At 40.4% G+C, this 25,493-nt stretch overlaps 1 protein-coding gene across 1 annotated transcript in view; it reads left to right on the top strand.

Moving 5' to 3' along the window:
* The first annotated feature begins 19,647 nt into the window (after positions 1-19,647).
* Positions 19,648-25,493, top strand: part of PON1 (paraoxonase 1) — a 32,771-nt gene continuing 26,925 nt past the window's right edge. Inside the window, exon 1 of the mRNA XM_047695431.1 lies at positions 19,648-19,889. Within this exon, the coding sequence (XP_047551387.1) occupies positions 19,816-19,889 (74 nt within the window). The 5' untranslated portion in view covers positions 19,648-19,815. The remainder of the gene's footprint in view (positions 19,890-25,493) is intronic.

Below are 25,493 nucleotides of genomic sequence, written 5' to 3'. Positions count from 1 at the left end.
GTGATCTCTCTCTGTCAAATAAATAAATAGAATCTTAAAAAAAAAAAAAAAAAGTCCGGTCTTAAGGACCAACTCAACCTTAGTTTGATGAGAATGAATAAAAATGTTCTTTTTCTGTTCAAAAACCAGGACAGCCTTTAGCAAATAGCTAATGGGAGTCAGTCTGCACATGCACCCCACCCTCTTCTCCTTTTGCGACTTCTGTTGGGGAGTAATTAGTTGATTTTTCCCCCCTCTCTTCTGGGGATGGAGAATTGAGGAGGCTTCTTTATTTCCTAAAGATTTTTGCTCAATTAGATCTAAGTTTTGCTGACAAGTGTCGTATCGGGGTAAAATTCTACTATGTAGCCCATGCAGCCCTTTTTGATTTAGACAGTAAGACTGTAGTTCCAATTGATTCAGGGGAGGAATGACCCAGCAGAATGTTTTAGTTAGTTCTTGGATTTTAAGTTTCAAAAGCCTAATAATCAGAGAGACACAGAAAAAAAAAAAATAATAACTATGAGCAATAACTAAGATATAGTCAATTAAAAATAAAGTCTTATTCTCTGTTCCTAATCTTTATACCTAATAGATTGTACAAAGTTTATCAGACTAGAGGCAACATGGAAAGCCAGAGACAGGATGACTAAGGGCATTGCTATGTCGGTGGGATCCTGAGAATTGGCCCTGCCCTGTCTTCTCCCCAGGCCAGTTGAGGAAAGGCTGGATGATAAAACTCCTACAGACATTTGGGGGATTTGATTATTGAAAGACCAGTGTGTCCTTTCACAAAGAGGGCTTAAGAAAGTCACAAGGCTCTGGGGTTCTCCTTCATGTAGGTGCTCCCAATCTTGAGGTGATTCTCTCAGTGTGGGAAGCAGGGGGATTTCCCCTCCTAATAAATGCTGCATTTTGATGACTCATTGTGATCCCTTCCCTGGTCTCTCTGTTTATTGTCAGAGATGTGTCTGGGGATATAGGTGGTGATTAGGGGTAGTTCAGCTCGGGAAGGAAAGTAGTGACAATAAGATCAAAAACCTATATGGTAGCCAGAGCCAAGATGGCCCCCAGGATATTCTAGAAATGATGATATGTGACTGTCAAGGCTAGGTTATATAAAAACATTACAGTTTTGACCTTGCTCATGAAAATTGTGCATCATCATATAAATTTCTGACTGTTTTGAAATGCCAAGCTCGGGAAGTACTTTGTTATAATAATTAGTCAACTAATAAAACAGGAAACCATGTATAATGTAGAGATTCAACAAAAGCCAAAAAGTTCATTCTTTAAAAAGATTAATAAAGACTAATACACATTTGGTAAGACTTATCAAGAAAAAGAATGGCTCAATTATCCAGTGTCAAAAATGAAAAATAAGACATGCAGATTCTATAGACATTAGAGAGATAAAAAGAGGAGTTGATGAACTACTTTATGTCAACAAATTTGAAATTTTTATGAAAAGAACAAACTTCTAAAAAGAATATAATACTCTATTAACTAGGGTAAGACTAAACTATTATACAGAGCAAAAAAAAAATGTCTTTTTTTTTTAAATGTGTCTTTGTCTTTCATTTTCCAGTTCAGGAGAGTGACTGATGGGACAACTTCCCTTGATGGGGCCATTCAGAGACATTGCTGGTCAGGATTTTACAGGAAAGAGAAGGCACACTCAGACAAGGCTATTGAAGGAAGCTCTTTAAGGGGACTCTTGACACAAGACTAGGAAGATTAAGGGAAATTAACAAGGTACAATATAACACCTCAGTGCTAGCAATGGAGAGGGAGAGATGGGGAGTGGAAGCGGGGGAGGCAAAGAACTCTTTCTAACTATAGGTTTGAAGGAACAAGTTATGGAAGCAGCTACTAAAATCAGAAGAGAATAGATAAAGTAGAGACCATTGCAAAAGATGCTGTGGTCATTGGTAGAAGGAGGGAGCCACCCTGTGACAACTCAGCAGAGAGAAAGCAAAGGAAATAAATATCTTGACTTAACTCCCCTTCACCCTCCCAGCTAGAAGCCGGAAGAGAAGGGAGCTATTAATGGAGCCCATAAAGCCTCCAGGATGCAGAGCAGTAGGGAGTTGCATAGAGAGTCAACCTTGAGCAACATGTTACTGCACCATCGTCCAGGGGAATGTAGTTATCTTCATGGTGAAAGCTAGGTCACAGCCACATCTGTGTCCATCAAATGGGAAGGAGAAAAAGGAGAGAGGATGTCAAGGAGAAATACCCAGTGTCTTAAGACCCAGGACTAGAAATGGTAGTCATTACTTCTTCTCCCTTACTAATGGTAAGAACCAATCACATGGCCACACCTGACTCACTATAAGGAAAATTGACTGATGGTATATGACTGGAGAGGCATATGTTTCAGGAGAAAGAAAGAATGAATTTTAGTGAGCAATTACTAATCTGTGTCACAGTCTGCCCCTCAGCCACTAAATATCCTTCTGCACCCTTCTCCCTTGCCAAGGAACATAAACTAAATTCTACCCAATTTCTGTATCCAGCTCAAAGCACAGGACCTCTGGGTGATGTTCTGACCTCTGCATCATGTCCATATATGGCTGAGTATGGCAGCCTAGAAAATAAAACGATTGCCCCATACACACATCCAATTACGATGAGTGCATGTGAACTGAAACACTCCTAGTAAAAGAAAGGAGGAACGGAACACACTCGGCTCTGGAACAAAGAGATTATTACACCAGAGAGGAGTTGAGAAGATTCCTTGTCTTGGCAGTCATGTCCTTTCTCATGTTCTCTGTGAGTCCAAATTTTTCCTCTCGGGAATGTTTCCTAGTGCTTCACGCTTTAAGGCCATGTCTGAAGCGGATCCTGGGAAGACTGAAATTTTAGTAGCCCCCTTCCTAGAGGTATCGGTTTGGAGTCTGAGGACATTTTCAGGGCAGGCTTTTGGTTGCTGTGGAAATAGAAGTATCTGAGAAACCCGATAGGCTTCTGTGTCTGTTTTCATTCAGTGCCATGTGCCAACAACAACACGCTCAGATTTCTTTTTGGAACAATGCTTTCAAGCCCACTTTACTTCCTTGTTTCCATGTCTATCCATTGCTCTCATTGAAATGCTGTCTCCTTTGAGGCTATCTGACTAACAGGTAAAATGAGGCCATACCATCAATATAAACTTGCACAGTGCTAGATCCTTTAGTTTTCCTAATTGGGAGGCATTTGGGAAAAGCCACGAATCATAGCAATCCTACCTCTTGTTGCTGGGGTACAGAGCCAAATTTCTAGACCTTCTCAGTAGTCTTCTGCTTTGGTCCACTAGTTTCTACCTGAGCACATCGTTTCCTTACTGTCCTCTATTACAAACATCAAAGAACAACCAACACGCATTAACAGTCTTGTGGCTCTCTGGTTAAGTGGCCAGCCTTTCAGATGACTGCGGGAAACAGTTTTATTATACATTTTTGTGATGACATTACAAGGGTTTCCAATTTTGCAGCCTGTGGTATCTGTTTCCTCAACTCTAGTCCAACCACATATTTAAGATTATTCTTAGAAACCCATTTTTAGGTTCAAATTTCTATATTTCTAAGGTCATGCTAAGCTATTGTAACAAAGTGACCCCAAATATTGTGGCTTAAAGAACATAGACATTGCTAACAGGTAGTCCAGCATAGTGGGTGAGAGCACAGATCTGGGAATCCAATTCTCTGGATTTGAATCCCAGTTCAGTTGCTTACTAACTGTACAACTCTGGTCTTGTCTGAATCTCAGTTTTGTTATCTTTAAAACTGAGGTAATGGGGTGCCTAGGTGGCCTGCTTGGTTGGGCATCTGACTCTTGGTTTCAGTTCAGTCATGATCGTGGGGTCGTGGGATCGAGCCCTGTGTTGAGCTCTGTGCTTGGCATGGAGTCTGCTTGAGATTCTCTTCCTCTCCCAGAGCCCCTCCCCCTGCTCTCTCTCTCGCTCTCGCTCTCTCTCTCAAATAAATAAATAAATAGATAAAATTGAGGTGACAATAGTAACGACCACCTAGAGTTGGTAAGAGGATTAAAAGAGGTAATCTATGTAAAACTTACCAGTTCTTGTTACATGCCAAGGTTATATAAGTGCTTGCTAATTTAAAAAATAATTTAAAAAATACATTTCTAATCTCTTTCACGTAAAAAAAAAATGCAGATAAGTGTGCCTGAGACAGATCGGTGTGAAAATTCAAATCCTTGTGGTACTTCAGGGGCCTAGCAGTTTTCTCACAGCTGGCATTTTTGTTCTGTCATGGTCAGTCATCATACTAGATTCCATCCCATGGAAATGGGAGAGAGTATAAGGAGGTGCACCAAGTGTCTGCAGGCCCAACCCGGAATTGGCACCAGCTGCTTCCACTGACCTTCTGTGAATAAGGGCACAGTCATACGGCTATAGCTAACTGAAAGCCAGACTGGAAAATTTAGTTTCGCTGGGTAGCTTTCTGCCCAGAAAGTAGGGGTTTGGGTAGGTAGCTAGTGCCCTTTACCATAGTACCTTAAGTGAACTCAAAGAAATTTTGGAAATCATAATTCTATACTCATTCTGGAAATTAGTTAGTAATAAAAAAATCATCACATTAACAGAAACTAAAAACTAGAGACAACCAAGCGTTGATAAAGTTGAAATGGATAAATAAATCATGGTAAATCCAGACAGTGAAATACTATCTAGCCATGTATACCACAATTAGAGCCATATGGAAGGACATGGATGAATTCCACAAATAACACAAATATTGAGCTAACAACAACAACAACAAAATGAATACATGTAGTATGCTTTTATCTGTGGAAAATTCCAAAAGAAGAAAAATTAAACAGTGTTGTTTGAGGACGCATACATTAGTGATTAAGTTAGAACACAGAGGTGATAGTTATCACAGAGGTTAGGATAGTGGCTGCCTCTAGGGAAGGTGGGGATTGTGGTCAGGGAATGACACATGGTGAAACTTCTGGGGTACTGACAATATTACATTTCTTGATTTATTATTTCTTTAAATAATAAATAAATTGATTATTTCTTTAATAATCATTCCATAACTCTGTATAAATATATATATCATAAATATATACATATATATTATATATAAAATATAAATATATATTATAAATATATTTATAGTACTTATTTATAAATATGTATATTTATAAATATGTATTTATGATATAATTGTTATAGATCTCAGGCACATATAATATATCTCACAATAGATTTTTTCATGCATATGGAAGACCTAAGTTGACTTCAAAAAATAAAAATGAAGGGCAGAAGTAGGCCTAACAATAAAAATCGTTTGGTATTTGTGAAAGGAAAAATAAACAAACAGGTAGATCAATGGAAGAGAATAGAGATCTCAGCGATATTTCTCTTTGGGGAATTAATATCAGATAAATAGGCAAGGGATGTTTGCTTAGGAGATGACATTGGGAGAATGGATTCGCTCTATGGAAGGAAATAAAACTATGTCCCATCACTGGGTAACTACCAAACAAGGGTCTATAATCTTTGGAGTTAATAGAAGATAACGTAGGAGAGTATCTTTATGACCCAAGGGTAGGGAAGGACTTCCAAAAAAGTTTTTCAAAAATATAAACCCTATGACAAAAAAATTCGTTGAACTTGAGTCATCAAAATGATGAATTTCCATTCAGGGAAGGGCACCATTGACAAAGATAATGGACAAATATCAGAATGAGAAATATTTGCAATGTCAAACTGACAAGGTATTATTAAGTACAATATATTAGGAACTCTAGAAGTAAAAAAGTGGAGATAGTAACCCCAAAGAACCAGAGGCAAATGGTATGAAGAAGCAATTTACAGAAGAAAGGGGAAAAAATGAAGCACATGAAAAGATGCTCAGAGTCCTTAGTAATTGGAGAAGTGTCATTTAAGACAGCACGCTAGGGGTGCCTGGGTGGCTCAGTCGGTTAAATGGCTGCCTTCACCTCAGGTCATGATCCTGGAGTTCCTGGATTGAGCCCCATATCGGGCTCCCTGCTCAGTGGGGATCTGCTTCTCCCTCTGACCTTCCCCCTGCTCGTGCTCTCTTTCTCACTCTTTCGCTCTCAAGTAAATAAATAAAATATTTTAAAAACATAACAGCACTCTAAATTGCTTTGTACCTAGTAGATTGTGAAAAATTAAAAGGCTCATATTGCCAAGTGTTGACAGTGTGGCAAGGATACAGGGGATCTAGGGGACTTCACTCATCTTTGGTGAGAGGATAGATGGTTGGAGCCACAACAGGTGAGACCCAGGAATCACAAGCACTCTAGGGTTCAGAACCACATCTGTAGCCAAGATCCACACCAGCAAACCAGATGCTTGCAATACAGACTTTTCCCTCAATCAGTTTCAAATTTTAATCTCACTTAAGCCATTCTGATCTATAGACACAGAATTATATCCTGTGTTGTGGCTTCAAGATTGTTAGGAAAATAATAGGTTTTAGTTTCTTCTTCTGCCATACAGAAAGGCACACTAGAAGACATGAGACTGACCACCTCCTCCCCTGCCCCCACAACTGAGGTTCAGGTGCTGGTATTTTATAAAATCCCCCTGCACAGTTCTAATATGTGCAAGGGCTCTAAAACATGGCACCCAAAGGATGCTGAAAAATGGAAGGTGCTGATTTAATGTCCCCACCATGAGTACGACCAGAATGCACACCTGCTATTATTGATGTACTTGTTCATATTGTCACAATATGGGAGGAATTTGTCAATAGCAAGAAAACAAATCATGTACCTTTTGCCAAAACTCATTTTTCCCACACAATGCAGTTGTTTGGGAAAGCAATTTACTGGAGATGCAAAATACCATAATTAGCATATTTGAGAGCAAGTAATCCAATTGAGGAAAACCAAGAGGAATGTGCTTAAGTTGGAGCACAGAATGTAATGGGAAACCTTTAAGACAATTAATCTGATACTCTCTAGAACAGAAGTAGAAAAAGCTCAGACCATCGGGGATGACTTTGGGAAATAGTGAAATGAACACTTAACCACAAAAATTGTGCTCTTAGAGCTCTAGGCTTTGCCCACCACAGGAACCCTGTGAATCACAGAAACCTCTAGAATATCATTGATTGTATTAAGAAGTAAAACCTAAGGAAGTAAAACCTAAAGAAAGCACAGGTGGAGTATTAATGCAAAATGTTAGTAATTTCTATTACAGAAAAAATAGTGGCTTCTGCAATGAATATGAAGATTGTCTGCATAGAATGTAAACTCAAGATCTTGGGAAAATGAATTGTTCATGAATGGATTCTAGAGAATCCCACTAGCATTCAAAGCGATCATAAATGCTAAAAGTCACACACACACACACAGAAAGACAACACACATAATAAATGGATAAATAAAGTCAGTTGTGTGCTACCTTAAAAGATTTAAATATTTTGGTTCTTTCCCTATCTTTTTCTTATTGCCCTCACTCGTTTTCAGGATTTTCCCTGACACACAATCTCTCATCAAGTCATGTGCTTCTGAAATCTTCTCCCAATCTCTACTTTTAAGGAACCAGACATGGACACTCCACATCATTCCCTATTGCCCAAGAGAGAAGACAAATACTCACCTTCTCAACCTCTATGGTAGACTGGATAACTGTTGCTCAGCTACTCTGGTTCTCTTCTTGGTGTATGACCCTCAGCAGGCTGTTGATAATCTCTGAGCTCTTGTGCTCGAGAGTGGACATATGACCTCTTGTGTCCAATGAAATGGTGGTAGAAGGAATATAGGTCCCTTCCCGGTAGAAATTTTAAAAGCTGGTATGTGTTTCACTGTGTCTCTTTTCTCTTTGTCCCCAGTTTGGTAGTGCTCTAGATACAGTCTGCACTGCCAGACGGGATCCTGAATTGGTGATGACAGGACGCAGAACTGCCGCCAACCTGCAAGGGACATGTGCACGAGTGATAAATAAGCCAGTATTTCATTGGATGAATATACCATAAGTTACTCATCCATGCCACTGCTGCTAGACATTCATGTTGTATACAGATTTCTTAATATGATGAAACAAGATGCAATGAATTTTCTCGTTCATTTAATGCACAGATGTACTTAATGTAAACCCTCCTATTGGGTATATATGCAGAACTGAAGTCACTGGGTAATGGGGTGCACAGTAGGTGCAGCTTGTAGATACTGACAAGCAGTTTTCCAAAGTGTCTGCACCAAAGCACCCTCCCACTCACGACGTTAGAGCTGTAGTTGCTCCACTTCCTTGCCAAATCTTACTAGCGTCATTTTCCTTATTTATAAAAAAAATTAACCATTCTAATAGGTGTGTAGGCATATCTCATTGTGATGTTTACATGCAATCCTCAGGTGGATAATGAAATCAAACACATTTTCTTGGGCTTATTGGCCATTTGGAGTCTTCTTTTGTATAGGGAATGTTCAAATTTGGGCCATTTAAAATCTGGTTGACATTGTTTTTCTTATTAATTTGTAGTTGTGGGTTCTTTGTGGATACCTGTATTGAAAATATATTCTTCCACTTTTTGGTGAGTCTTTTCACTTTCTCAATCATGTCTTTGTTGGACAGAAAATTTGCAATTTTAATGAAATCTTAGATAACTTAGATATCAATATTTTCTTTTATGGATATTGCTTTGTGTTTCCCATTTAAGAAGTTTCCTACTTAAGTAGATTACAAAATATGCTTCATTCTTATAAAAGATTTATTGTCTAACTTTCCCCATTTAAATTTCTCCCCTATTTAGTCTATATTTTAGGGTATGCTATGAGTAGAAATCAGGATTCATTTGTAGCCACATGTATATCCAATTGGTACAACATTATTTATTGAAAGGAAATCCTTTCCCCACAGATTGTAGTGGCACCTTGTCATAAGTAAGGTGACCATCCGCATGGGGGTTTATATCTGGACTCTATTCTGCTTCACGAGATTGACAATCATTGAACCAACATCACAGTTTTAATTATAGCAGACTTGGAGTAAGTCTTAATTTTAGGTAGTAAAATCCCCCAAAGTTGTTCTTCCTCAAAATTTCTAAAGCTCTTCTTTACTCGTACTTCTGTTTAAGTTTAGAATCAGCTTGTCAATTATGAGAAAACTTCACTACAATTTTGATGAGGATTGCACTGAATGCCAGCATTGAATGGGGACCATGAACATCATTAAAATTTAAGTCTTCTAATAATGAATAAGAATGAGTAAAATTTAAGTCTTCTAATAATGAATAAAGTATGCTCCTGATTTTCTTTTCCAATCTTGGATTTATTTATTTATGTTTGTATGTATCTGTTTCTTCTAGTTTAATGTTGCATATAGGTGATAATAGCAAGTATCCTTGTCTCTTTCTTAATCACCAGGGAAAGCTTTCAATTTCTCAACAAATATGATGTTTGCTATAGCTTTTCCCTTTTAGTTACTATTCTTTGTCTGATTAGAACATTTTCATTCCATTTTTAATTTATTAGGACCCTTTAATATTTCTCTGCATTTATTAAGATAATCAATTTATTTTTTCTTTTTTAGTCTATAAAGTATATGATGCATTTAAAGCTCTCTGCCAAACTTGGATACTGAGTATATTCTTCATTTGGTCACAATATATTACCTGCTTATATATTGTGGATTCAATTGGTTAATCCTTTGTTTATGGTACTAATGTTCATATTCATGGTAAATATTGGCTGTAATTTTAATTTTCCTTTCTTCTAATACATCATCAGTTTCTAATATCAAGGTTATGTTGCCTTGAAAGAGTTGAGAAAGGGTTTTTTTAATTCTGTGGAAGAATTTATGTAAAAACTGGTGTTCTTTTCTTCCTTAAATGTTTAGAAGTTTTTCATTCATGAAGCTATTCAAGGCTGAAGGCTTTAAATTATGGATTCAATTTCTTGAATAAATATAAAAATATTGAGATTTTCTGTTTCTTGTGTATTTTTGGTAAGTTTAAGAATTCATTCTTTTCATTTTAATTTGTAAATATAGTGGAATAAAGTAGTTCAAAATATGCTTTTCATTTTTCAAATAGCTTTAGGACTTGCGGTAGTATTCTGTTCTTCATTCCCCATACTTAGAATTTTTAATCTCTCTCTCCCTGTGGGTCTTACTAGATGTTTATACATTTTATTGGTATTTTCAGTAAACTAGTTTTGAATGATTTGTCTTCTCTATTTAATTTTTTAAAAGATTTTATTTATTTATTTGACAAAGACAAGGAGAGAGCACAAGCAGGAGGAGCAGTAGAGGGAGAGGGAGAAACAGGTTCCCCGCTGAACAGGGACTCCCCCTCCCCCAATGCAGGGCTCAATCCCAGGACCCTGGGATCATGACCTGAGCCAATGGCAGATGCTTAACTAACTGAGTTACCCAGGAACCCCTCTATTTAATTTTTTGTTGTAAAATTGACATAACATAAAATTCACCATTTTAACCATTTTAAAGCATACAGTTCAGTGGTATTTAATATGTTCACAATATTATGAAACTATCACCACTATCAACTGCTCAAATATTTTCACCCCCCAAAAGGAAACCTGTGCCCATTAAGCTATTACTCCCCTTTACCCTTTCCCCCCAGCCCGTGTTAACTACCAATCTGCTTTGTCTGTGTGTTTCCCTCTTCTGGCTGCTTCATATAAATGGACTCACACACTAGGTGGCCTTCTGTGTCAGGCTTCTTTCACTTGGCGTATTCTCTAGATGCATCCATATTGCAGCATGTATCCGGACTTCATTATTTTTCATGACTGAATAATATTCCATACAGTGGATAAGTCTTTCTTAAAATCTGGGTGGTTTCTTTTTTTTTTTTTTTAAATCTCATTGATTTCTGGTCTTATCTCTACTATTTCCGTCTTTCTGCTTTCTTCAGGTTTTTCCATTTTTGAGATGTGTGCTTAGATAACTGCAGCAACGTCATATAGTTCTGCTGATTTTGCCTTCTATACTCGGACACTCTGTGCTTAGGTGCACACAAATTTAGGATCACCAAAGCTAGACATCCACATCTGGGAATCCTATACTTCCTAACTAGATGACTGTGCATACTGTGCACTTAGTAACGTCGGTCATATCCCATTAACCAGAATGTTGTGAGATTATGCAGGTGAGAGGACTTTTTTAAAAAATTATTTTTATTAACATATACTGTATTATTTGCCCCAAGGGTACAGGTTTGTGAATCATCAGGCTTACACACTTCACAGCACTCACCATATCATAATATATCATAACCATATCATAACCATACCACCATAATTTATCTGGTATAAGGATTGCCACCCCAGCCTCCTTTTGATGTCCATTAGCATGGTAAATTGTTTTCCACCCCCTCACTTTATTTATTTTTTTTTTAAGATTTTATTTATTTGATAGACAGAGATCACAAGTAGGCAGAGAGGCAGACAGAGAGAGAGGAAGGGAAGTAGGCTCCCCACTGAGCAGAGAGCCCGACGTGGGGCTCGATCCCAGGAACCTGGGATCATGACCTGAGCCTAAGGCAGAGGCTTTTAACCCACTGAGCCACCCAGGCACCCCGCACCTCCTCACTTTAAATCTGGAGGTGTCTTTGGGTCTAAAATGAATTTCTTGTAGACAGTATATTGATGGGGTTTGTTTGTTTTTTTAATCCATTCTGATACCCTGTGTCTTTTGATTGGGGCATTTAACCCATTTACTATTGATAACTATTGAAAGATATGTAACTATTGAGTAACTACTGAAAGATATGAATTTAGTGCCATTGTATTGCCTGTAAAGTGACTCTTACTGTATATTGTCTCTGTTCCTTTCTGGTCTACTACTTTTAGGCTCTGTCTTTGCTTAGAGGACCCCTTTCGATATTTACTGTAGGGCTGGTTTGGTGTTTGCAAATTCTTTTAATTTTTGTTTGTCCTGGAAGATTTTTCTCTCTCCTTCTATTTTCAATGATAGCCTAGCTGGATATAGTCTTCTTGGCTGCATATTTTTCTCATTTAGTGCTCTGAATATATCATGCCAGTTCTTTCTGGCCTGCCAGGTCTCTGTGGATAAATCTGCTGTCAATCTAATATTTCTTCCATTGTATATTACAGACTTCTTGTCTCAAGCTGCTTTCAGGATTTTCTCTTTGTCACTAAGACTTGTAAATTTTACTATTAGATGACACGGTGTGGACCTATTCTTATTGATTTTGAGGGAGGTTCTCTGTGCTTCCTGGATTTTGATGTTTGTTCCCTTTGCCATTTTAGGGAAATTCTCTACTATAATTCACTACAATATACCTTCTGCCCTTCTCTCTCTTTCTTCTTCTTCTGGAATCCCAACTATTCTAATATTGTTTTGTCTTATAGTATCACTTATCTCTCAAATTCTCCCCTCGTGGTGCAGTAGTTGCTTGTCTTTCAGTTTCTCTGACCGAGTGTTTCTATCTTTGGCACACAGCCCCGTTTTGAGTCTCTAAACCCAGCAGATTCCTGCCATGCTGCTTCTCCCAGAGCAGGAAGGTGAGCCTCCCCACATCTGCCACTTATGGGGTCCCTGCTCGAAGAGCAGTGGCCCAACTGTGCCTTGGATCATGGTTTAAGGTAAATCTGAGCTGAGAGCTCACTACTCGGCTCCATCTCTGCAGTTGGCTTCCCTGCCCTGATACCTGGCAGCTCTGCCACACTCAGACACCCCCAATCTTTCAGTGACCTCATGGGTCCTGAGACCACACTGTCCCCATGAGGGCTCCATCTCCACTTAGCCTCTGGAACGATGTCCCCCAGTGGAGCAGACTTCTAAACGTTTTGATTTTCTGCTCCACTGCTCTGCAGCTTGCTGGAGCCAGCCCCTACCCCCATAGCCTATCTTCCCATCACTTTAGATTCACTTCTCTGCATGTCCTTCCTTTCAGAAAATGGTTGATTTTCTGTTTCTAGAATTGCTGCTCTATTTCTCTTTGATCTCCTGTTGGGTTTGTAGGTGTTCAGAATGGTTTGATACCTATGTAGCTGAATGCCTGGGATCTGATGGCATTTCAGTCTGCTACTCCTCTGCCATCTTGCCACATATCCAAGAGCACTTTTTTAAAGTGTTCCTTTTCCCACTTGATAGAACTTCATTGTTGGCACTGCAGTTGCTTTATATCTACATAGAGGTTTTGCAGATACTTTCTCATTTACTTCCTCCAACACACCCATGGGAATGCTCTTCATTTTACAGATGTGATTTCTGCTACTAGAGAATTGCAGAGAGTGATGGTGGTATTCAAAGTCCAAGGCTTTTGGTTTCATGTTTTTACCTATATTTAAAGGAAGATGCTGCAGGCAGCATGGTGTTACTGGAGTTATAAGGAGATGAGAATTTCACACTTCCAAACTCTCGAGTTCATTGTAGTTAGTGCTAGCAAGGTTCAGCAGCCTCTACAGAAGAATACCAAGCACACCCACCAAATCAATCCTTTTGTACCTGCACAAAATTAAGTGGTGGAGACTGGGCTGTGTTACAAATAAATCATTTTTTTGTTGTTGTTAAAAAATAAAAAAAAAACTTGGTAAATTTGGCTCTGGTTCTCTGCCAATGCAGTGACAGATATTACTGACTACTCCATGAATTCTGGTTTTTGTGGGAAAATAAAAGAATTAGTATGTGTGTTTTTTACCAAATATATTTAGGAAGTAATACTTTAACATGTGCCAATAAATACTTAGTACATGAGGACTAAGGTAAGAAAGGAAAGGAACTATAAAAGTGAAGGTGAATTTTTGACTGGGTTTTTTACAGTTTTTTTTTTAATGTTGGGTTATAAATTGCTGGTAATAAAAAGGAATTCTAATTTTAAAAGCTCTCATAACCTTTCATAAGTTTGAAATTTTCATATTTCATGGACCCAATTTTTTATACATTTCAACATCTTCAAAATAGAAAATTAATGTATAACTGATGGTTTCTTAGAGCTATCTTCATTTTACAATTTGTTAAAATTAACAATTATACACTAATTGCATTGTAAACTAATTGACAGTTTTCTTTCTTTCCAATGGTACATAAAATAATAAAGTAATTGAAGTAATAAAATAAGTAAAAGAAAATAATTATTTAACACTGATGACATTTTAAAGTTAATAAAATATTAAAGTAAAGTAAAATGAAGTTAGTAAAATATTAAAGTATTCCAGAGGCTCCTGTAATACTTTTCAAACATTCATTCATTTGTTAATTCAATATATATTGGGCACCTCACCTGTGCTTGCTGCTACCCCAGGCTTTGGGGCTATAACAATAAACAAGGCAGTATTATATGAGCTTATAGTCTAATGAGAAAAACAGAAAAGTAATAAGGTATTAATAATACAGAGCAGGAAGAATAATAAAGACACACAGTGCAAAGGATGTATGAAAAGGGTATTTAAGAATTAGGGATCAAGAAAGACTAGCCAAAGTAAATTCCAAACTTGTGCCTGAAAGATCAAGTAGGATTTGGTTATATCACAAATGGGAATAGAGATGTTATGGGAAAAAAGTGTTTCAAACAAAATGGTAGGTGCAAAAGCCCAGAGCAGCATTTCCACAGACCATAGAACTTTCAAAGTAACTGAATGAAGATCATGAATTATTCTAAGAGTTTTCACTTTTCTTTCAGACAAGGATTCTTAATATCTAGCCTTGGTCACTAAGGGCTTCGGGGATGGACCTATGAGACGACTGAAAGCTGGCATGAGTGTTGTGTATATACATGAACCCAAGGGCGAGATTTACTGCATTCGGCAGAGTCTCAAAGTTAGTTGAGTCCCTTCAGAAAGAGTTAAGAATGATGGCTCTAAGTTCTCACAGGGTAGAACAAGTTGGAAAGGATATTCATATATTGCCTAATTTATTCAATAAATAAATTAGTAAGTTAATAAATCAACTGGGTCAAAGGAGGGGGGCATGGTATCTCTTGTCTACTTCCCAACTCAGCCTCCAGTCCCTGCTCCTCCTGCCTCCTTTATGCCCCATCTATATCCCTGCTATTTATTTATTCATTTATTCATTCTTTCATTCCTTCTCCAAAGTTTTGAGCACCTACTGTGCCAGAAACTGTTCTAGGAGTTGAAAAGAAGGCAGATGACAAATTAGTCAAGGTCTGCACCCTCCTCGAGTTTACATGCTGGTGAGGCTGCCCACAACTAAACAAAAAGATAAACAATTTGGTTCCATAAGGTGAAGAGTGATGTGAAGGCAGGGATGATGGAGTCCTTAACAACCTCTACAGCACACTCTCAGTCACGACTGACTGGGGCACCATGTGGGAAAAGACTCCTGGAAACCCTGTCTTGGCAGGCAATAACCCTTAGTTGCTGGATCATGACAAATTATGTGTGTGTGTGGAGGTGGAGGGAGGGTTCTAGCAGAAGGGGAATGGCCCATGTTGTGGAGGACTTCTTGCGGGGGGTGCCTGAAGTATTCACCAACCAGAACAGAGATATGTCACTATTCTAACAATCAGTAGCTCCGCACTGGCATTAACCAGTGACTGATGTCTTAGTGACTTATGGTGGGCAGAGAATGCAAAGGGCGTTATAGATAGTAACGCTGATAATGGCCTCTCAGACAAGATCTGAATGACGGAAAAGAAAAAATCAAGGAGCAGTCAGGAAGCAGGTAAGGATGGGGAGAGCATTCTATCCAAAGGATAACAAAGGCAAAAATGATGAGGTGTAATAAGCCTGACAGGTTTACAGAAGGATAGGAAGGCTAATGTTGCTGGAACATTATGCCAAGGGAATGATAAGAAATTAGGTCAGATGACAGGCACAGGCCAGACCTTGTATGACCTTTTAGGCCATGATAAGAAAGTAAAATAAGAAATGGGGAAATGATATGATCTGAAGTACACTTTTTTTTTTTTAAGATTTTTTTTTTTAAATTTATTTATTTGTCAGAGAGAGAGGGAGAGAGAGCAAGCACAGGCAGACAGAATGGCAGGCAGAGGCAGAGGGAGAAGCAGGCTCCCCGCCAAGCAAGGAGCCCGATGTGGGACTCGATCCCAGGACTCGATCCCAGGGATCATGACCTGAGCCGAAGGCAGCTGCTTAACCAACTGAGCCACCCAGGTGTCCCTGAAGTACACTTTTAAAAGCTTACTCTAGCTGCACTGAGGAAAATGGATTGGGGGTAAGGGGGAGAAGAGTGAAGAGGTTTTCTGGGGTTGTTTTGTTTTGTTTGAGCCTAGAGACAACGGGAGCCTGGATCAGAGTGACAGTGGTGGAAGTGGAAAGAAGTGGGCTGATTCAATATTTATTTGCAAGTTGTGGATTTTAAAGATATGTCACACATTCTTTGATATACCTTCCCTCAAGAGGTGGAGCTTAATTCTTCTCCCCTTGAATGTGGACTGGAGTTGTTTGCCTCTAGCAAAGAGAATATGAGAGAAGTAAAGAGGTGTCACTTTTGTGGAAAGACTGTGGCTTCCATTGTGGGGGCATGCTGTCTTGCCCTGTTAGTTTGCTCACCTTGTGGGATGTCAGCTACTTTATTATGCTACAGCTCTGTGGAAAGTCTCATGAGGCAAGAGACCAAAGACTACCATCAACTACGTGAGTCATCTTGGAAGCTGATTTTACCTCTTCCACCAACCCCCAAGTGCACCTTCAGATGAGGGTAGATCTATATCAGCCAGGGTTCTCCAGAAAAACAGAATCAATAGTATAGATGATAGATAGATAGATAGATAGATAGATAGACAGACAGACAGAGAGATAGATAAAGAGGAAATTTACGATGGGAATTGGCCTACATGATTATGCCACAATATTCTATCTGTAAGCTGGAAAGCCAGGAAATCCAGTGGTATAATTCAACCCAGTCTGTAGGCCTGAGAAATAAGGGGGTCACTGACCTAATTTCCAGATTCTGAAGGTCCAAGAACTGGAAGATTTGATATCCAAGGGCAGAAAAAGATGGATGTCCCAGCTCAAGTAAAGAGAGAGAATTTGTCCTTCCTCCACCTTTTTGTTCTATCCAGACCCCCAAAGGATTAGATGATGTCCAGGCACATTAATGATGGTTGATAGTCTTTACTCAGTTTTTTTATTCAAATGCTAATCTCTTCCAGAAACACTCTCACAGACACACCTAGAAATAATTTACCAGCTTCTGGGCATCCCTTAGCCCAGTCAGGTTAACACATTAAAATTAACCATCACAACAACTCTGGCTGGCAGCTCAGCTGTCAATTAATGAAAGACCTTTAGCCAGAGATACCCAGTTGTGCCACACCTAGGTCACTGACCCCCAGAAGTTATGAGATAATAAATGTTTGTTGTTTTTAACTGCTAGATTTTGACATATTTGTTCTGAAGCAATAGATAATCAATACAGAAGGAAGGCCTAGGGCACTGATTAATATATTTGGTGCAAGGAGTTATTAGAGAAAGGGATGGGTGAGTGTAGCTGTTTAGGTTTTGGATTTGAGGGCCGGGAGGATAGATGTGCCATTTACTGAAGTGTGGAGAGATTGGAGGACATAGCATATTGGGGTGGGGAATCAAAAGTTCTGCTCTGGACACATTTTAAGGAGACTACTAGACATTCTAGTGAGGGTATAAACCAGGCATTAGTCAGGGAGCACAAAGTGAGTGCTCACCAACCAACCAGTCATTAATGTTTAATAAACGACCATTTTTTGTAAGGCTCCATTCCATGCTTTGAGGTCATCACGGGAAATAAGACAAAACCCCCAAACTCAAGGAGCTTCCATCCATGGGACAGCAATAGGCCACAAATGTATAAGGAAATTAACAAAATGATTTCAAAAGCAATGAGTAATGAAAGAAATGGGATAACATCAAAAGGTTGCTGGAGGTGGGGTGTGCTACTTTGGCTAAAAAGATCAAGGATGATTTATTAGAGCCACAGTAATAGGCTTGAGGTAGATGGGTATATTTTGGAAACACCAGCATAAAAATCGTATCTAAATCCACTGGAATTGACAGAATCACATCAAGAGAGAATGTATAGAGAAAATATTTTAGAACAAGTCCTAGGGTTTCATAATTTAGAGGTCAGTGACATGAGGACACTGCAAATATGAAGAAGGTAAGGAAAAAATTAGAAGAGGATGGGATCACAGAATCCAAAACAGGTAAGTATTTGAAAAGGGAGTTGTAATCTGTGGTCAATGTGGTTACAAGTTGAATATGGTTACAGTGGAGAAGTAACCACCAGATTTGATAACATGGATATTATGGGTGGTTTAATAAGAGTAAGTTCTACAGTTGAGTCAAAGGAACACAAGCTATACTAGAATGGGTTAAGTAGAGAATGGAGATATTCTCTAAAGTTAGTTGCTGAATCAAAGGATCATTTTATGATGCTCATAAACAATGAGTAAGGAGTTTGGGCAGGGCTCAGTAGGTTGATTCTTCTGCTCCACATGGTGTCAGCTAGGGTGACTCAATGGTATTCAGTTGGTGGTTTGACTTGTCTGGAGTCTAGTCTTCTGCCTTGGAGGAGATGGCTAGAGGTCTGGTCACTTTCCCTCTCCGTGGGTTCAGAACCTTTCCTTGAGCACTCCAATAGGGCGATCAGATTTATTATGCATAAGTTCAAGGTTTAAGGGCAAGTGTTCCAAGTGACAGGAGGTGGAAGCTGTGGCCTCTAAGGCTGTGCCTGCAAACTTGAATAGCACTACTAAATTTTATGAATTAAGGCATTCACAGGGTCAGCACCCACTTGAGGGCAAGATCCTCTGCCCACTCCTCAATAGAAGTATCAAAGAATTTGTGGCCATAATTCATCTGTTATAAGAGGTGATAAAATGCAAGCAGCGACTGTTGGCAAATCTTTCAGAGGTTTTGAAAAAATAGAGAAGAGCAGAGGAAGAGGGAAGAGTTAGAATGTGGAGTCAAAGAGCATTTTCCCCAGAACTGTGACCCTAAAGCATGTTGGTATCTGATTGCATTATTCCAGAAAAAAGGACTAGATTGGTGTTGCAGCAGAAAGAAGTTACAGTGGGGGCCAAAATCCTTGAAAAGGAAAGAAAGGGGGTGACTGGGCTTTAGTGAAGCAGGAAACACTTCCTTCATGGCAACAGGAGAGAAGGGAGACATAGGTATACAGGGGCATCTCCTTTCTGGCTTTGCTCAGGTGTCCCCTTAACAGTGAGACTTCTCCTGATTCCCCTTCTTTAAATGGCACCTCAGTCCTCCTCCTTACATTTCTTCTGTGGTTTATTCTTTTCCTTAGAATATGTGCATATCCTTAATGCATACCTGCGTCACCCACAGCGGTAGTGATGTGTTTTACTGATCTCTAGCACACAACAGGTACTCAATAAGTGTCCGTGAGTGCCCAGAATGAATGAATGTCACAGTGATGTCCTTGCTGAGCTGCGGGCTCAGGAGCATTGCTTGGAGATGGAGATGCTTGAAATCCAGGTGTTTGAAGGTGACACACAGTGGCAGCCCGGTGAAAATGAACTTAGACCTTAGGGGTTCTAATCACAGCCCTTTCTTCCTTTTGTGCCTTTTCTGGCTGAGTCACGGTGATCACATTACTGAACCCCTCTGAGCCATAGGGATTAGAACCTTGTTGGCACAAAGTCAGCGTTCATCAAAGCCCGGCTCTCTTTTCCCACAGCTCTTCATTTCCACCAACAGGCATGCTCTTCGCCTCTTGCCAGGTCTGGACAGCTGCTCTCCATCGCCTCTCTTTAAAATCTCCCAGGAGAGCACGCAACTCCTGGTCTCTGGCACTGATCCCAAGCCAGTGCCCTCGGTGCTGCAGAACAGGAGAGGAGGGGCAGGGAGGCTGAGCATGAGTAGCCCCAGTTGGGCTCAGGCTGCACGCAGGCCAGTCTCCCGCGGTCTGGGTTATCATCCCAGTCCTCTGTTCCCGTCTGAACCATGGCGAAGCTAATGTTGCTCACCCTCCTCGGACTGGGACTGGCACTCTTCAGGGACCACCGGGCTTCTTATCAGTAAGTTGGGTTGTGGTGAGGGCTGCAGCCCAGGTCCTTACCACCCCGCCAACCCCAGAACTGCCCCTGATATTGGGGTGTAGTCTTTTAACCGAAAGTCCACCCAGGTAAGTTTTAGATGCACAGCCTGCAGGTTGAAAACATGTTCACCGTCTGATAGATGGAGGGAGGAGACACATCACACAGGTGTGATGGCCAAGTCATTGGCATACACAAATGGATTTTTCATGAAGATCCCTGCTTGGCTACAGAATCCCTTCTTATTCTCGCTTCAAGATAAATCACCAGACCAGGGATCTCCCCTGAAAATTGTGTCGGTTACAGAAGGAGCTGCCTGGTCATGGCCATAAATCTTTCCCAGACTGGGGATTCTCAATTTGAGGCCACAGGGAGATGGAAAACGCATGGCGAGCAGAGCAGGTGGGAGCAAACATATGCTGGGAGGTCCTGCCGCTAACTCTTAGGTGCTCCAGTTGGGTAGGGGTAGGGCGGGGGGAGCAAAGAACCCTGGCACCGGCATTTGATGTCCTGGATTCTCCTCTGTCCCTTACATTATGGGATCTTGGGCAAATCACTTTCCGTCTTGAACACTTTCTGCTTCAATAAGCCTGAACCAATAAGACATATTCATCCTGCCTGGGACACAGTAACTATTCAATGAACGTTAGTGCTCTGCTTTCCTTAAAGTACTTATAAACCCTTAGGTACTGTAAAAGGGGAGGGGGCCGGTTGGTTTTTAAGAATATTTCAGTAGTTTCGTTGTAACTTCACAGGGGTTCAAAGTCTAGAGAACATTCTAATTCCTAAGGTTTTAGTCAATATCTTGTTATTTACTTTGAAGTAAAACATTATTAAAAACCAAATTGAACATTTTAACCTTTTAAAAAAATTTTATGACCCTAAGCTTTTTTTTCAGAATAATTTTTTTTACAAACTATTAGTTTTTTTTCTTCTAATTGTTGATTATTTTTATAATCACAAACTATTAGAGAAAAGTAACAGTGATTTGGGTTTCAAATCATGTAAAAATTACAGTTTGAGGATTTTCATTAAACATAGTTCTATTTGATGCTACAGGAGAAACTCTATATTATTATATCTATTTTATTTAATACATATATATTATACATATTAATACATATATACATATAAATATATGTATATATATCTTCCCCCAGTATATGTGTGGGTCGTGGTATTATCCTGGGATGAAAATATATGAGATATAAAGATCTAACCCCTCTTCTGGGCTTTATCCTTTCAATTCTGCCTCTGTACCTGGGTTTATTCTGTTCCCACTTTTCCAAAAGTTCCACACCAAGATGTCTTCTGAAGGATTGCCGATCTACCGAGAAGGAGTGAGGGTTTGTCTTTTTGGTTTATCTTCTTTAATTTACTCTGAGAGTGGAGACTGTAGGCATTTTGCATATTTTTTTTGTATAAGCATAGCTTTACTACTCCAACTCTGAAAAGTTTCTCTCTCAACATGTTGTCTTAGCTTATGTGATTGAACCTTAGTATTTCCCCACATTTGTTCCTTAGAATATGAGCCACAAGACTTGCTCCACAAAAACAAAAACAAAAAACAAAACAACAAAAACCAGAAACAAAAAACAAAAAGCACGTCTCTTGGACATATCAATTTGGGAAATGTTGTCTATTGTAGCCTTTTCCTAGAGATTGGCAGTGCACTCTGGCATAATGATAACTTTTGAAAAATCCTTCAGTTACAAAAAATATTCTGGTTTTAGAATGGAAGGGGATCTAGAAGAACCCGGGGAATGGGAGCAATGCAGGGCCAAGAGTATGATGGTTATGGAGATGGAGGACAGAAGAAACCCAGATAGGAGAAGGAAGGGAAATTGCACCCACTATTTCAGAGGCCGTAACCCTCAGTCCTCAGAGGGCTTGGGAAGGGGTGCGCGCGCGCCGCCGCCGCCGCCGCCTTTGCCCTCGGCGCCGGTCCTTCCCGGTCGCCGCGCCCGCACGGTGCCCTCCCGCGCGGCGGCGGGCCCCCTGGGGCGCCTTCCTGCACCTGTGGACCAGATGCACAAGCACTGGCTGGGAGCTCGATCTCATGGCACAATCCTGGGCCTCACCCCACACTACTGAATCTGAATCAGCACTATTTAACGAGCTCCCCCAAGGGATTTGTATGCACTTCTTTAAAGAACGCTCAAATCCCACATCGCCCATGTTAGAGCCAGATCAAGAGATCCTGGAGGACCTGTAAATTACCTCTGTTACCATTTAGAGGTAAGGCCCTTGACTCCCAGAGAAGATCATGAATCTGCCCAAGGAAGAGATTATGTCCTGAGACCTGCATGCAAACCCCCATGGTGGAGACAACCTTTGTTCTTCAGAGATCCAGTAGACATGAGGGGGGGAGGTTCACGTGAGGTTCTACCGGTCTGGGGCTGGAGGGAACTCGTGGAAGGATTTAAAAGGTGTCTTGAAGGGGTTCCCTAATGCCTTCGAGGTGGTAAGAGCCCCGAGGAAGGACCTGAGAGACATCCCCTGGATCAGTAGTCTCCCCTGGCCAGCTCTGCAGTCGGCTGTTGTGACCTGGCAGGGCGTGATCAACCAAGGAATGCCTTGGACTAGGCTCTCAGCAGCACCCTGGGGGTGCGGAATGTTGCAACCCCTCATCTCTAGGGCAACTCCTCCATTCCTAAGTTGCTGCTCGGAACGTGTGAGACCACTGTTCCCCTTCATTAGAAGGAGGCTGCAAAGCTATTGTTAGCATTTCTGTCACGCCACACCCACTCCACATTCCGCACCGCGGTGGGAAGAGGGCACTGGTGGATTCCAGCAGACCTGGGCTGAATGCCACTTCTGCAACTTCCATGTCACTTTACCAGGCTGAGCCTGTCTCTCCACCTAAAACTTATGGGATGATAGTACAGATCGTAGTAGGATAAATATATAAAATCTGGCGCATGAAAGGGACTCTGTAAACGTTAGCTTTATTCTTGGCCTCTGCTATTGCAAAAATCCACCTGTGAATGATCCCCCTAATGAGTGATATTTGAATATATATCAGGATAATACCTCATGTGACCCCAGGCTAAGGATGAATGAATAACTCTCCAGCCTTCCCTATCAATACAACTGACACCACTTTCTCCATCTGATGTACCAGCCTCACAATTCCACAAAACAGTTCGGCAGATATCTATAGGTGACCTTCTCTCTGCCTGTGCTGGGTCCTTGCTGGGTCACAGGGATGAATAGAATGCAGTATTCACTCACAGATTTCAGAATTTACTATGAACCTCAAGACCAAAAACCAGTAACTGCAAAACAGTAGGGTCAGAGACTTGATAGATGTGTATGAGGAGGTTCATGAGGATAAAAGAGTTAATAGTCCTTTCACAGAAGACCAGGAAGAGCTACAGAAAGGCACGAGAAGGAGTCTTTCCCCTGGGGTTAGGAGGTATGGGCTTTCTAGGCGGAGGGAGAAGCAGGAACCAGGGAAAGGAGGTATGAAAGTGATGTATAGAAAAGGGCTCCATATCACAACACCTCATTTCAAATCCCAGCTCTATCCTTTGAAATGAGCAACAACAAGCAAACTACGTAGCTTTTCCATGCCTCAGTTTTCTTACCTACCAATCAAGGAAAATAGTAATCATTGCCTCAAACGGGATGAGGAGATTCATCGGGAAAGTTTGTATGAGAGCCCTTAGCGTAGCGCTTGGCACCCAGTAGATCCCAGTAAGGAATATTCGAGGAATGAGGAGTGTAGAGTGGCAGAAAGTAGATGGAGGAGACTGAATATGGCCCCAAGGAAAGTTCCAGAGTGGATTTCCTTATGCAAAAGATCCTCTAAACTAAAGATCCTCACTTTCTTCTGTGAGAAGCAAGCAGGTATTTGTGAAAAATAATTCCCAGCAGGGACCGTGCAATTTCTGGCCAGACTTCAGAAGCCTGTGAATCAGAACACATCGCAGACATTGAATTTTATCCCTTAGATATGGAACATTTGGATTTAATTAAGCCCTTGATCAAGCCAATTATCAGGAAATAATTGGGATTAAGATAGAAAAATATGAGCTGGATTATACTAACGCGGGCAGAATTGTCTTCTGATGCTCCCCCTGGTTTTAAGCAGCATTCCCCGTGCATTTGGAGCAGAGACCGAACGTGAGCTCTACCTTCACGCTTGGGTTCCAATCCCAACTCAGTCACTTCATAAGCTCGTGGATTTGCAAAGCCCCTTAAACTTAGTCATCCATAAAATCGGGGAAATAATACCTCAGGGAGGGGTTTGAAGATTAAATAAGAGTGATACAGTACCCGGGCTACAGTAGTGATGATTATTCTGTTAAGACATGACTTGTTTTGGGGCCACAGATTTGAACTCAAAGCAACTGAGTGCTGATTTCATGCCTCCCTAGCTACCCCGGGCTCCTGTTGACTGTGATTATTCTACCTTTTCCTGGTCAGAGATTGTTTTCCATGAGAGAGAAGTCTGAATCGGGATAGGGGCAGGTGGGCTCTGCTTCTCTCTGTCTTCTGTGATCCCATCAGACTTGATGGGTTTCGTGACCAGGCTATGGGCCAGTACTTCCCCTGTGCCTTTGGCTCTAAGAAAAGCTAATTTGCCTATCCTTGGTATTTCTCACAAGTCTTGGCCCAGTCAGTGATTTCACATTATTGAATCTTTCCTTTAACATCTTTTGTGCTGTCCTTTGAATCCCTTGGGGGCACTTTACAGGTATTCACTGAGGTTTCCCTAGACCAATGTTTTTCAAAATGGTGGTTCACAAATCAAATTTAGTAGACTGTGGCCAGCATTTTTAAATGAATGAAATAGAATTGCATAGAAAAGTTAAGAATGTATTATATGTATTAGGATATGTAGTCTTTTGTGAACCTGTTTTAGGGCGTGTGTGTTTGTGTGTGTGTGTGTATGTGTGTGTGTGTGTGTTGACCACTCAAAATGTTTTCCCTAATGCGTCATCATTTTCCCTTTTATTTCTTTATTATGAACTTTTGTAATTATAATATCAGATTCCCATTGTTTTAAATACTTGGTAGCTTCTCAGGTCACGGGGACAGATCCCAACTTTCCCTTGAAGTCTCCTTTGTAAATTCAAGTTCACCAGTCAGGGAACCACCCTCTGCTCGCAGGCCAGGCCTTCTTCAGCTAATCGTTCATGTCTGGAGCTCTAGCACCTGGCCTTGTGGCTCTCCACTCTGGTTGTGCTTCAGGATAAACTCTGGTTTATCCTGTTAACAATGATGAACAAAGCTGATGGCTAGACCCCTCTCCCAGCCTCTTGGGTCAGACCCTCTCCAAAGGTGGAATTGATGGCCAGTGCCATGGCCATAGGAACATGTTGCATTTTTTTCTGGATAAAAGGTGGGGCACCCTAAATTCCTATCATTTTATACCATCTCAAGAATTTTATCCAGAGTGTCCCCTAGCCCAACCTCTTCCTATGTGAGAATAAATTATTAATAAGGCAAGTGAGGACTTTCTCAGCCTATCTTTAGCCAAATAAGATTTCTGGGCATTCTTGGATAATTGTTGCTACTCACTAAGACCATACTGTATCATTAGTTCTCAAAACAAACAAACAAACAAACAAAAAAACA

Source organism: Lutra lutra, chromosome 11 (genome assembly GCF_902655055.1).
Source record: "Lutra lutra chromosome 11, mLutLut1.2, whole genome shotgun sequence".
NCBI classification, from domain to species: domain Eukaryota; kingdom Metazoa; phylum Chordata; class Mammalia; order Carnivora; family Mustelidae; genus Lutra; species Lutra lutra.
This window is presented reverse-complemented; position numbering and strand designations above follow the sequence as displayed.